The sequence below is a fragment of the Quercus robur genome, chromosome 11 (assembly GCF_932294415.1).
Source record: "Quercus robur chromosome 11, dhQueRobu3.1, whole genome shotgun sequence".
NCBI classification, from domain to species: Eukaryota; Viridiplantae; Streptophyta; class Magnoliopsida; order Fagales; family Fagaceae; genus Quercus; species Quercus robur.
Genome location: NC_065544.1, coordinates 24,151,620 through 24,165,639, shown reverse-complemented (window position 1 = coordinate 24,165,639; position 14,020 = coordinate 24,151,620). Strand labels below are relative to the sequence as shown.

Genomic DNA, 14,020 nt, shown 5'->3' with positions numbered 1-14,020 from the left:
TCTGAGAGTACATGCTCAGAGGCTTTTCTAATTGTTGGGTAAAATTTAATAATTTGCATCAATTATAATCTGGGATTACTACATTTTCTAATCACAAAAAACTTAGGGTTGTAATGAAAAAATTACCTAAGAGTATGGTGAGTGTTATGCGTTTCTGGATGAAATATTTTTTTTATCACACCCTTAGGTATTTTGTAATTGAAAAATGTAGTAATCTCAAATTATAATTGATACAAATTATTAAATTTTACCTAAAAAATAGAAGAGTCTCTGAGCACGCGTGTGCTTAGAGGCTAGTCTTGAGATTATTACTTTGCTATTGATGGATTCATTCTCTCACTTCGACACAGTACTCTCTTTCACTCGCTTAAAACTATGTTTCCTTCGTTTCCTGTTTGGCTAATGAGAAATGTGGAAAAATAAAAGAAAACCAGAGCTCGGTTTGTTTAGGTGCATGTTTATGTTTGTTATCTGTTTATTTCATGAGAAAAAATATAGCAAAAAGAAAAAAAAGAGAGGAAATATAAAATAATATATTTCCTTTTTCTAACCAAACTCGTTTTGCATTTTGAGAATCCTTGCGCTTTTGTTGCTATCAGAGCCTGATCATCTCCGGAGGATCATCACGATTGCATTAGAGGCGGCAAAGTAGAGACTGAAAAAGAAAAGAAGACTTGCCTTGAAATATTGATATTTTTTATTTTTCGTTTTGATTTTACTACGAAAGAGATTTACAAATGCATACGTTCAATCCATTTCTGAATTTTTATGTAAAGGGGTGGATTTCACGAATGCCAATAAACAAAATTTGTAAACGAATATAGTTTGAAATATCAGAATTTTAGTTATTTATTTGTAATTTCTTGCTATAAACTGTAATAGTCTGTAATTTGATTTGAATGATTCCACAAGTTTAAGTTTGTGTATAGTTTTTTCTCCTTTAATTATCTGCCAAAGGATCCACGAATGTAACATCAAAGGAAATGTGAAAAAGGTAAAGTTCATCTCATCCTCTTTATAGAAAAAATAAATAATCAAATATACACTGAATTTGTTTTTTGTTTTGAAAAGAAAACATTGAATTCATGCAGATTTTTTGCTAAAGCCATTTTGTGATAGTGATAATCAACACGGTTGGAAAGGAAGGTATGTAACAATAAACCTTAAATCTTGGTCGTCATTAAATTGATTCTTACGGTTCATTAAATTTTGGTAGTCATTAAATTGGTAATCATCATCTCTCTCTCTCTCTCTCTCTCTCTCTCTCTCTCTCTCTTTTGAGAAAAAGATAGTCACCATCTCTTAATTGTAATTGTGTAATATTAGAATCCTTATTATATGAAAAAATAATTTTCCTCGTCAAATTGTAAAGTTATCATTTTTTTTTTTAAATGTGTAGTTAAATTTTTTTTGAGAAGAACGGTATAGTTAAATTGTTTCTTACAGTTCATGCTTGACTTGATTTTCAATTTTTAGGGGAAAAAAAGAGTTTATTTCTACCCTTTTACTTTTTAGAAGGGAAAAAAATGATATTTTTTATTTATAAAAATAAAAATCAGATAACTGATATTTTAGATTGCTTTTTTATTTTTATTTTTTAAATGAAGCTGCAAATCTTATCTTATATATATATAAAAAAATAGATATAACTGTACATAAATTTAGGAAAAAGAGTCATTAGATACACACAAAAAATCTTCTAACAAACTAGCCTCTTTGCACACTTGTTGCATGAGCTAAGAGGCTCTTTATATATATATATATATATATATATATAAATGACAAAACTTTCCTTCATCATAATTTTTGGTTGATGCATTTTTCTTAGCTCAATTGGTGTTTCTAAATGAAACATCTGGCCTTCAAATCCCCTCCCCCGTTGTAACTATCAAATTATCAAAAAAGAAGAAGAAGAAGACATTATTTTGTGTGGTTGGTCTATTTACATTTTTTTTTTTTTTTTTTTTTGTGCTAGGTTGCACCACAAATTGAGGAGTAACAAAGCATAAATGTCATCAAAAATATACATAAATATCAAATTGGGGTGAATGAAAATTTTGACATTAAAGAAAAGGCTTATGGGCATGTGCTACATGTGTGAGATGAGGTTAATCATACATAGTTCTAGTTTGGATCACAACAATTTACATCTATTATAACTTGAACCTAACTCTATTAAAACACCTTGATACATAAGTTCATATAACAACCTTTGCTCTTCTTGATATTGTTAGAACTCTAATAACCTTGTTGGCTTCTTCTAAAAATCAAAGTTCACAACTGCTACCGTGCTTCTTAATCTATCATTTCAATTTGTAAAGAAATCAAAAGTGGGTCAGTAACAGTGGCGACTCCAAGAAATTTTGTCAGAGTATTCCTCAACAAGCATAAATTACACAATTTAATAAAAAGAAAATTTTATATATTGATAACAACAACAATAAAAAAACACGTAAATACATAAAATTTACAATTGTCTTCTATGAGTTTTTATATTTTGAAATCGTTGCATGATAGTCTCATTATCAATGCTACAAGCAACATCTTTTTCAATATACACAATCAAGCAATCATTCATCCATCGATCTCCCATTCGATAGCGCAGTTCATTCTTTATATATTTCATTGCTGAAAAACTTCTTTCTATTGTTGCAGTAGCAACTGGAAGGGTCAAAGCTAACTTCACAAGCAAATAGACTAAGGGATAAGTCTCATGCTTCCTTGTGCTCACTAACTTTTCAGCAAGTTCACTAACTCCTTGAAACTCTAAAAAGAAGTCGTTGTTGCACATATCAAAAATGTAATTCTACAGTTGAGAGTCAAGTGCCAAAATATCTGTCCCAAGAAAATCATAGGGATAGAACTTAGTTAGAAGTATCAACTTTTCCTTATCAAAAGCCACAAATGAATTACTTGGGTTCAAGCAAGCCATACAAAGTAGCAAATCGGTATTCACCTCAGAAAAACGGTTGTTAAGCTCTTGAAGTTGCATATCTATGACTGTGTAGAATAGCTCAACACGATAATGAGGTAAATTTGTCTTTCGTTGTGTGTTGCGTCGCGGCCTCCCACTAACTACAAATGTTTCATCCATGTTCAAGATAGAAATATCATGCGTGGTACAAAACGAAGATACTTCAGTTAATAAAGATTTCCATTCATCTTCTCTCATCACTTGCAATCGTTGCTTAGACACTTTAACAAGATCCATAGCATTTACTATATCTTGATTTTTTTTTTTTTTGCAATGCTATTGACAACTCATTTATGATCCCTAAAATGCTTTTCATCAAGTGTAGAGCAAAGACAAATTCAAAAGATAGAATTGACCTCATAATAGATCGAGCTTCAACTTTTTGGTCAGAGAGGCCATCTTCTTCAATAATCTCAAGTACATCAACAACAGCAGAGAACATCAAAATCAAGTTGAGAATAGTCCCATAATATGATCCCCAACGTGTATCACTAGGGCGTTTAAGATTTGTCTCTTGATTTAAACCTTGCCCTCTTCTCCGTACACCATTCTCTAAATCTTCTTTAATTTTGGCAAATTGTGCATCTCGAAAAGCATCTCGTCTCTTACAAGAGCCTCCAACAACAGTTACTAAATTGCTAACCACATAAAAAAATTCAGCACTGTTAATGTGATTTTTAGCAATGGCAACAAGTGTCAATTGAAGTTGATGAACAATGGACATAAAATGTTGACTTATTCTCTTTCAAAATTAAAATTTTGAGACCATTGATATCACCTTGCATATTACTAGCCCCGTCATAACCTTGCCCACGTAGGTTCGACAAACTCAAATTATGTTCATAAAGTAAACATTCAATAGCACATTTGAGTGACAAAGCGGTAGTACTTGCAACATATACAATACCAAGGAACCGCTCTATAATAATTCCTTTTTCGTTCACATAACGAAGAACGAGGGACATTTGTTCTTTCACTGAGATATTATGTGACTCATCAACTAATATTGAAAAAAACCCATTGTCAAGATCGTTGATGATGGCTTTGGATGTTTCACATGCAATTGCATTCACAATGTCTTTTTGAATATCCGAGTGGGTAAGCTTGCAATTTTTCGGAGCTGTTTGCAACACTTCATTAATAGATTCATTGTGATCCCCCAAAAATTGTAGAAGCTCAAGAAAATTTCCTTTAACGCTTGAACCTTGAGATTCATCGTGACCACGAAAAGCTAATCTCCAGCATAAAAGGAATCTCATGCAATCAACTATTGCATTTAATTGAACCCGATAATCAAGTATATCTTTATTTGATTGCTTAACCAAAACACTTTGAATGTGTTGCTTTTCCTTCAGTAGATCTTCATTCTTCTTGACAACTTGGTTATGAGTACTATTAACTCCTCTAACATGAGAATCTAACTTTGCAAGCTGATTCCAAAGTTTGAATCCCTTCGTTACAAAAGTCTCACCTCCTCCTTGCTTACCAACATCGTGCCACCCAAATAGGTAGCAATAAAAACAAAATGCCGCATCCTTGTCTATACTATATTCCAACCACTTTCTACCCACATACCATTCGGATCTAAATCGACGGGGCTTTTTAGAAAAATATGATACAGGGTAATCATAAAGAACAGGTTGACAAGGGCCTTTTGTTAAATAATGTCTTCTTATTTCATCATGATTATTAGGATGATAAGATGATATCTTTTGTCGTAGCCTAGGATCTGAAGGAAGATTTTCTAAGTCAACACGAATTCGCTTAGAAGATGAAGATGAATCTTGCACAGGAAATGAATCTAGGACAAAAGATGAATCTTGCATAGGAGATGAATCTTGGTACGTGGTTTTCGTATCAAATATTTGTCCATAATTCTAGTAAAAGAATAAACAATAAACTATAAGTTCATTTGAAATATTAATAAAATTATTAATTATTGTTGTTTAGTTGTTTCATTAATTTGTTTGTCTTTTATAAACTATAATTTGTTATATTGTTATTTCATTAATTATAAAATTATTAATTATTATTTAGCCTAACATAATTTAATTTATTTGTCTTTTATAATGTATTGGTTAATTATACAGCTTTAATTATTGTTGTTTAGCGTAACAATAAACTATATTGCTTTAATTTGTTTGTCATTAATTATACTACTTTAATTTGTTATATTATTTAGCCCCTTGTGCACATTACACTAAAAGAGTCTAACATTACACTTCTCATGTGCAGCACAATAATTAAAGCAATGTAATGTGCAGCACATTACACCGCTTTAATTATTGTGCTCCCAGCCCCATGTGCCCTTCAGCCCATCTACCCCTAACCCACTCAATGGACAAGCACAAGCCTCATGCCTGATGCCCCAGTCACAATAGCCTACCAATCAGAAAATTTCATAATCACAGATTTACAAATCACAATACACACTAAAAGACAATTAATGTCTCACCAACACAGTGAATACACACTGACCAACACCAACGGATAAGATAAACTGATAAAGCCAAATTCAAAAAGACAAAAAACAGGAAAAAGCAAAATATAAATAAAGCCCATTCATTCGGCCAGCCAATGAGAGAGAGAGAGAGAGAGAGAGAGAGAGAGTTACTGAGTTAATTTAGTCTTAAAGAATAAAGACTAAAGAGAGAGAGACATTCATTATTTTAGTTTTCATTTCAGGCTTTCAGTGAGATAAAGAGAGAGAGACTAAGAGAGAGTCAGAGAGAAAAAGAGAGAGAAATACCTTGAGGGAGCTCAGGGAGGGATCTGCGATCTGGGAGCACTGAGCACCGAGCACTGGAGTTGAGCAGAGCGATCTGTGATCTACCATCTATGATCTGTGATCTGTGATGAAGGGCGAGTGACGACGACGAGGGGAGAGCGACGACAACGAGCAGGAGCAAGGGTGGGTTTGCTCTGTTGGGCTCGTCGTGGGCTTGGCTCTGTTATTTTTATTTTTATTTTTTTCAAAATTTTTTGGGCTTTTCTTTTTTTTTTTGCTTGAAAGTTGAACAGATAAATTTTGGCTTAGCTTTGTTACAATTTTTTTTTTTTTTTTTTTTTTTTTTTTTTTTTTTTTTTTCAGGTCAAGGTGTTCCTGGGAACACCCTGACCTATACGTGGCGTCGCCACTGGTCAGTAACCACTGATCGGTTATTGATTAAAATAATAATTACTCCTGAAGCTATTTAAATTTTTCCATATATTTTTCATGATTCTCAAGAATAGGGCTGTCCATGGGTCGGGCGGGTCGGGTTTTTGCCCAACCCGCAACCGACCCGTACAAGATCGGGTGGTCGTTTTTCAACCCGCAACCGACCCACAGCAGTAACGGGTTCGTCGGTTCGGATTGCCGGCGGGTGGTCGTCGGTTTCGGGTGAACCCGATTATCACTGGAATCTTTCGAAACGCGGCGAGCCATCCAAGATCCGGTGAGATCCAGTTGGATTTGGCGAGATTTCTGCCAAATCGTGATGAGAAATCACTGGTTCGGCCAGATCCGATGTTTATTGTGCCAGAAATCAACGGATTTAAGTGAAAAAGTTGCTGGAATCTGGAAAAAGTTGCCGCCGGAATCTGGAAAAGTGGTCGGAATCTGGGAAAAAATTGTCGGAATCTGGGAAAGGTAGTCGGAATCTGGGAAAAGTGGTCGGAATCTGGGAAAAAATTGTCGGAATCTGGGAAAAGTGGTCGGAATCCGGGAAAACTAGTCGGAATCTGGGAAAAACTGGTCGGAATCTGGAAAAAATGGCTGGATTTTAATGGACGTCGGGCGGGTCGGGTTTCACGGGTTTTAGAGGAAGGGATCCGACACCCGACCCGCCGGCGTCGGGTTTTTGAAGTCGGGACCCGAGTCCGACCACCGGAGCTGTCGGATCGGGTGATTCCGGGTCCGGTCCGGTCGGGTGGGGCGGGTTGGGCGGGTGGGCGGTTTATTTGGACAGCCCTACTCAAGAACCAGGAATAGCATAAATTCAAAAAATAAAAAATAAAAAGTGAATGAACAAAAGTGAATATGAAGAAAAAAAAATGGTAAAGCAATGAGGTAAGCAATTGATCAAAAGCGAAATGATAGGATAAAAAATGAAAAGTAAAAAAGGGGGGGGGGGTGAATCAAATTTTACTTGGGATTTTTTTCCTACTTCAAATGATAGATCCAACATGAAATAAATTTATGTTCTAGAACCTGAAACTATGAAAAAAAAAAAAAAAAGGTAAAGGAAGGAGACATACAATATTAAAAAAAAAAAAATTTGATAAACAATATTCAAAATTGAATGATAGAATTTAAAAAAAAAAACCATACGTTAATCCAACAAACGTGAATGTATACTAATCCCATTGTATACAATTCCAAAATCAGAATAGCTAAGCACATAACCAAAAAAAAAAAGGTCAAATTTGCTCCTTTTTAAAATTAAAAAAAAAAAAATATATATATATATATATATATATATCAAATACTTAAGCACTTTCAAAAAGTAAATATGAATGAAAATTTGGACAGAAAAGAAACATCTAATCAAGTAAGAAACCATTATCAATCAAAATGAAAAATATAGAAAAACCCACCTAGCATCAAGATCATAGGCACAAGATGAAGGATTGTAGATATAGGTGTAATGAAGAGGGAAAAAACAGTGCTGATTATAGTTTTAAATGTGAAGGTTTTTGAAATAACGTGGATTTAAAAAAAGAAAAAAAGAAAAAAAAAAGGGTTTTAAACATGATTTTAACTTTTAAATTTGGCAAGAGGAAAAAAAAAAGGTAGAGGGATAAGATTAGTGATGTAGGGGTGATAGGTCCAGGAGTACATATCTATATGTATGTATTGGGTCGGGGGCCCAATCGGAGGACATTAAGTAGTCTGAGGATGGATAAACACCTTTCTAAAGAGGTGAAGTCTGATTATGATCATCCAAGAGGGCGGCCCACGGAGGAATACTTCCTCGGTTGAGCAAAGCCGAGGTCAGAAGGTATAGTTTGTCACCAAGAGCAACGTTCCAGACGATTCCACTGATGAGGATAAGTATCCAGAAGGAACAGGATAGAAGGAGGTCATGAAATATCTCAAGAGAAAGTTGCTACCACCACATTAAATACTCTATAGCTAACTCTGGCCGCATTAATGAGGAAGTGATACCTGAACAGTAGTTTTTAGCCTTACAGTTACTCTCCAGAGACTTTAGGAAGGTGCTAATGTGACAAGGATTAACATCAACACTATAATCTACACGTGGAAGGCAGATATGAAGGCAAAGGGATAGTATAAAATAGGAAGAAGGCAATGAGAGGGGGGATCGAGAAATTGAGAGAAAAATATTGTAGCAATCAAGAATGGAACTTGTAATCAAACTTGAGAATCAATACATAAGAACTGATCTCCTCGAAATTCGCCGAGGACGATTTTCTTTAAATTAAATCAGTCTATCTTCATTTTCTTGTCATTTGTATCCACTTTACTTGTTAAAGCCCATTTTTCCAACTCACTCTCTACAAATTCATTATATTGGGCTCTTTGGGCCTAAGTTCAGACATCCTTTGGCCTTGGGATCCAAATTGTGTCCTTACAATTGGCGTTGTCTGTGGAAAATTTTGGTGTTGTAGTGAGTCTAACGTCTAACTATGGTAGATTCAGGTCTGAATCAGGTAAAATCTATGAGGTCTCACCGTCAAGATCACTTTTGTAATCTTGAACAAAGAAGGGACCAGGAAGGGAGTGTGCATATTACCCATACTAGTAGGAGCCAGTCTCGGGGTGGGGGCCATCTCTTGCATGAGGAAAATGCTAAGAATATGCAGCTGGAGATTGATCATTTAAAGAGGAAGTTACGCCACAAACGGAGAAGGCGAACTCCCTCCAACTTTGACTCATCTTCTGACGATGAAAAGGATGGTAGTTATAGACCCAAATCAAAGACTCCTCCTAGTGAGTCTTTCTCATACGATGAGGACTACCATCATGAGCATAGAAAAAGGAATTCATCTTCCAAAGGCTTGGGAAATGATGTGATGAGCAGAGCACTCAACCAAATTTCTAGATCACCTTTCACGCGCAGAATTGAGGGAGAGGGACTTCCTTGGCGATTCACTCAACCCACGTTCACCATGTATAATGGTCGAACACACTTTGTGGAGCATATAAGCCACTTCAATCAGAGAATGGCTGTGCACTCCAAGAATGGGCCTTGATGTGTAAGTTACTCTCATCCAGCTTGGGGCTTGTGGCGATGAGGTGGTTTGATGGCCTAGGTGTAGGTTCCATTGATTCCTTTAAGGAGCTCAACCGGGCTTTTGGATCTCATTTTATCACTTGCAGTAGGGTTCCTCGGCCCTTAGATTCCTTGTTATCTATGTCCATGTGAGGGAGACCCTGAAAACGTACTCGAACAGATACTAGGAGATGTTTAATGAGATCGATGGGGACTTTGATGACGAGGCTATAAGGACTTTTAAGGTTGGCTTGTCTGCCGAGCACGATTTGAGAAAGTCCTTGACCAAGAAGTCGGTAAGGAGTGTACATCGGCTTATGGATTGCATTAATGAATACAAGCAGGTTGAGGAAGACCAGCAGTAAAGGAAGGGAAAGGCTAAGGTTATCCTTTAGGACAAGAAGGATTTCAAGTCGGACAGATACAATAATAGCAGGCCCCGAAGGGATTTTGCTGGGCAGTCTGGGTCTACGGCTCCTCAGGTGGTTAACACGGTATTCCGAGAGCAAGTACATCAAGTCTTGGAGAAGATCAAGAATGAGCCGTACTTCAAATGGCCAAACAAGATGGGTGGAGACCCCATGAGGCGCAACCAAAGTCTTTATTACCAATACCACCAAGAGTGAGGGCATACCACTGAGGATTGTAGAACTCTGTGGAATCATCTAGAGCAATTGGTTAGAGATGGAAGGTTACAATAGTTTTTATGTCACCCCAATAGGCAGGGAGACTAAGCAAGGTCAGGGGCTCAGGGGAATGCTCCTTCAAGGCCCCATTTGTGCACCATTAAAGTCATCTATGCTGCTCCTGGAAGAATTGGTTCTCATCCCTCTAGGGTGATGTTTGTAGCTTGGCTACCCGTTGATGACTCTAATTCTGAGTCAAAGAGGGCTAGAGTGGAGATCCGACCGACATTGAGTTTTTCGGATGTGGACAAGATTGGAACCATTCAGCCACATGATGATGCTTTAGTGGTCACCCTCAAAATATGAGGGTATGATGTGAATAGGGTGTTAGTAGACTAGGGCAGTGGTGCAGAGATTATGTACCCTGACTTGTACAAAGGGCTGAACTGAAAGCCCGGGGATTTGACATCCTATGATTCACCTTTGGTAAGTTTTGATGGGAAAGTTGTCATCCCAAGGGGTCAAATTAGATTGCCCGTGCAAGCAGGTTCCGAGGTAGTGGAGGTAGACTTCATTGTGGTGGACGCTTATTCTCCCTACATGGCCATAGTAGCTAGACCCTGGCTTCATGCCCTAGAGGCCTCTTCTTCAACTCTGCATTTGAAGGTGAAATATCTATCGGGGGACCAAATTGAGGAGCTTGTGGGGAGTCAATCCATGGCTAAGTAATGTCTGGTGGCTGCAATCATGCATCAACTCGAGGCTGAGTCCTCGGCCTCTGTTGAGGGGGGCTCATAGCAATCAAAGATTCCAGTCCTATCTATGGATGCAGTGTCGGAAGAGGCAAAGTGTGAGAGGTTGGAGGAGATTGTTATAGATGGTGACCCGGAGAAGTTTTTTCAAGTTAGAGCTTAGTTGCCTCCTTGGGAGAAGGAAGATCTGTTAGCGTTTCTAAGGAGGAATATTGATGTGTTCACATGGAATGCTTATGAAGCTCCTGGGTGGATCCAGACTTCATTTGCCACCATCTGAATGTCAGCTCAGCTATCCTCCCTAGGAAGCAACCACCTCGGCGTTCATCTAAAGAGCATTCTGATGCTGTCAAGGAGGAGGTGAACAAGCATAAGCAAGCTGGGGCTATTAAGGAAGTTTTCTACCCTAAGTGGTTGGCCAATTCAGTGGTAGTGAAGAAGAAGAATGGGAAGTGGCGGGTATGTGTGGACTTCACAATCTGAATGAATCTTGCCCCAAAGACCCTTTTCCCATGTCTTGAATAGACCAGTTGGTGGATGCCACTGCGGGCCATCCTCGGATAAGCTTCCTGGACACTTTTCAAGGATACCATCAGATCCCTTTAGCCTTGGACGATCAAGAAAAGACAGCTTTTGTCACCCCTACTAGAAATTACCACTACAAAGTGATGCCTTTTGGTCTAAAGAATGCAGAGTCTATTTACTAGAGAATAATGACTAGGATGTTTGAGCCACAGCTAGGAAAAAACATTGAGATTTACATAGATGACATGGTGGTTAAGAGCAATTTGGAATCAGAGCATATTGACTATCTCGAGAATATCTTTGAAATCTTGAGGAGACACAAGTTGCGACTTAATGCTTCTAAGTGCTCTTTTGGTGTCAGATCAAGGAAGTTCTTGGGGTACATGGTTACACACCGTGGAATTGAAGTCAACCCTGATCAAATTAAAGTAATTAATAGTTTACAACCACCTCGGAATCCCAAAGAGGTCTAGAAGTTGACAGGGAGGACTACTACTCTAAACCTGTTCATTTCTCAGTCAACAGACAAGTGTAGACCTTTCTTCCAGTTGTTGAACAAGTGCAAGGGATTTGAATGAACCAAAGAGTGTATCCTGGCCTTCCAGCAGTTGAAGGAATTCCTATCTCGACCTCCCATTATGTATAGGCCTGAGGTGGATGAGGTTTTGTTTACTTACATCGTAGTGGCTTTCCAAGCGGTGAGCTTGGTGCTGGTACGGGTTGATGGTGGAGTACAAAGGCCAGTTTACTATGTGAGCAAATCACTACATAAGTCCGAGGTTTGTTACCTACTGCTGGAGAAGGCTATTTTGGCAGTGGTGCATGCTACGCGTAAGCTCCCCCACTACTTTCAATCACACACAGTTGTTGTCCTAACCTAACTTCTGCTTAGATCTCTACTTCGGAGTGCTGATTATATAGGGAAGATTGCCAAGTGGGGTACGATCCTAAGGGCTTTTAATATCAAGTACATGCCTCGCACCTCTGTCAAGGGTCAGGTCCTCGCTGATCTGGTGGCTGAATTTGCTAAAACCCCATTTGAAGAAAAAGTTGAGAAACAAAACATGGATGGAAAATTAGTTGGCATGGTCTCCCTGCAAGAGCCTTTGCCTTGGAGAGTACACGTTGATGGTGCAGCGAATCAAAAAGGATCTAAAGTAAGGCTAGTTATAATTTCTCCTGAGAAGATTATTATTGAAAAATCCTTAAGGTTGGGCTTCTCGGCCACCAATAATGAGGCTGAGTATGAGACTCTATTGGTATGGATGGCTATGGTTCAAAGAATGGGAGGAAAGATAGTGGAGATGTTTTCAGATTCGCGGTTGATAGTAGGCCAGGTAGGGGGAGAATTGGAAGCTAAAGATCTCAGAATGTAGGAATATTTGAACCAGGTTAGACACTTACAATCAAGATTTGAGTTTTTTAATTTATCACAAATCCCTAGAAGTAGAAATATGCATGCTGACTGTCTTGCCATGCTCGCAACCTCCTCGGCACAAAGTTTACCTCAGGTGATCCTTGTGTAAACCTAATGAAATAGGGAAAAATGTGGTTCCCATTCATTAGATTAGGGTGAGTCCTAACTGGATGGATTCTATTATGCTGTTCCTTAATGAAGACATCTTGCCCGAGAGTAAATCCAAGGTCGACAAGGTACAGAGAAAGGCTCCTCAGTTTTGGCTGTCCAAGGACCAAAAGTTGTACAAGAGATCTTTTTCTATACCATATTTGTTGTGCATACACCCTGAAACAGTTGAACTACTCCTAGAAGAGTTACATGAAGGGATTTATGGAAGTCACATTGGAGGCAGATCTTTGTCTCATAGGGCCCTCACTCAGGGATATTGGTGGCCAAATATACAGAGAGAAGCACAAGAATATGTGAAGAAATGTGACCAATACCAAAGATTTGCCCCAAACATTCACCAACCAAGAGGTGTCATTAATCCTCTATCCAACCATTGGCCTTTTGCTCAATGGGGTTTGGATATTGTAGGGAACTTCCTTAAGGCAGCAGGGAATAAAAGATGGTTGCTAGTCGGCATGAATTACTTCACCAAATAGGTCGAAGTTGAACCACTAGCAAATATCAAGGATATGGATGCCAAGAGATTTATCTGGAAAAATATTATCACTCGATTTGGAATCCCTCATACACTCATCTCAAACAATAGTCTTCAGTTTGATAGCAAAGCCTTTAGGAGGTATTGTTATGACCTGGGCATAACAAATAGATATTCCACCCTGGCATATCCATAGGGGAATGGACAGGCCGAGGTTGTCAATAAGGTCATAATGAATGGGCTCAAAAAAAGACTGGATAACGCAAAGGGAAAATGGGTGGAAGAATTGTCACATGTTCTTTGGACATATCGGATTACACCATGCAGGTCCACTGGGGAAATGCCTTTTTCAATGACTTATGGGGCCGAGGCTGTGATTCCTTTGGAGACGGGATTTTCAATGCTTAAAACAATCTCTTTTACTTTGAGCAGCAATGATGGGCTATTAGAGAAGATTTGGATTTAATTGAAAAGTGAAGAGAAAATGCTATGGTTCAGCTGGCATATTATCAATACAAGCTCAAGCAGGGGTATGACTCAAATGTAAGGTCAAGGCCACTGGCCCTCGGAAACCTGGTATTAAGAAAGGTTTTGGGTACTACCAAGAACCCCGCCAGGGGAAAGCTAGGGCCTAGTTGGGAAGGGCCATACACATCATATCAGTGGCAGGAATAAGTGCATATAATCTTGGGGATCTGGATGAGAATGTTGTACCACGCTCCTAGAATGCAAAAAACTTTGAGTAAATCAATACATCCTAACATCTATCTAAGTGCTAAATAGAACCTTAGCTATGCCTGGTTCCTTGGACCACATGCTTTAGTTAAATTAATACATCCTATCATTTTCCTAAGTATTAAAC

The 14,020-nt window shown here is 38.1% G+C and overlaps 1 protein-coding gene across 1 annotated transcript; it reads right to left on the bottom strand.

Annotated features, from left to right (window-relative positions):
- Positions 1-2,806: 2,806 nt before the first annotated feature.
- Positions 2,807-5,810, bottom strand: LOC126704867 (uncharacterized). The gene is made up of 5 exons (XM_050403860.1): positions 5,724-5,810; positions 5,453-5,474; positions 5,298-5,356; positions 3,753-4,851; positions 2,807-3,075 (listed from the first exon to the last, which is right to left on the bottom strand). Exons 1-5 carry the CDS (start codon positions 5,808-5,810, stop codon positions 2,807-2,809), a joined length of 1,536 nt encoding a protein of 511 aa, XP_050259817.1.
- Between the last annotated feature and the right edge of the window lie 8,210 nt (positions 5,811-14,020).

Excerpts from the sequence above, each read along its gene's own strand:
- LOC126704867 (XM_050403860.1), bottom strand. The coding sequence starts at position 5,810 with ATGGTAGATCACAGATCGCTCTGCTCAACTCCAGTGCTCGGTGCTCAG. Across the intron at positions 5,475-5,723 it reads CCTCCCTGAGCTCCCTCAAG|TTTATCTTATCCGTTGGTGT; the intron begins GTATTTCTCTCT and ends TGGCTTTATCAG. Across the intron at positions 3,076-3,752 it reads CGGGGCTAGTAATATGCAAG|TTAGTGGGAGGCCGCGACGC; the intron begins GTGATATCAATG and ends AAACATTTGTAG.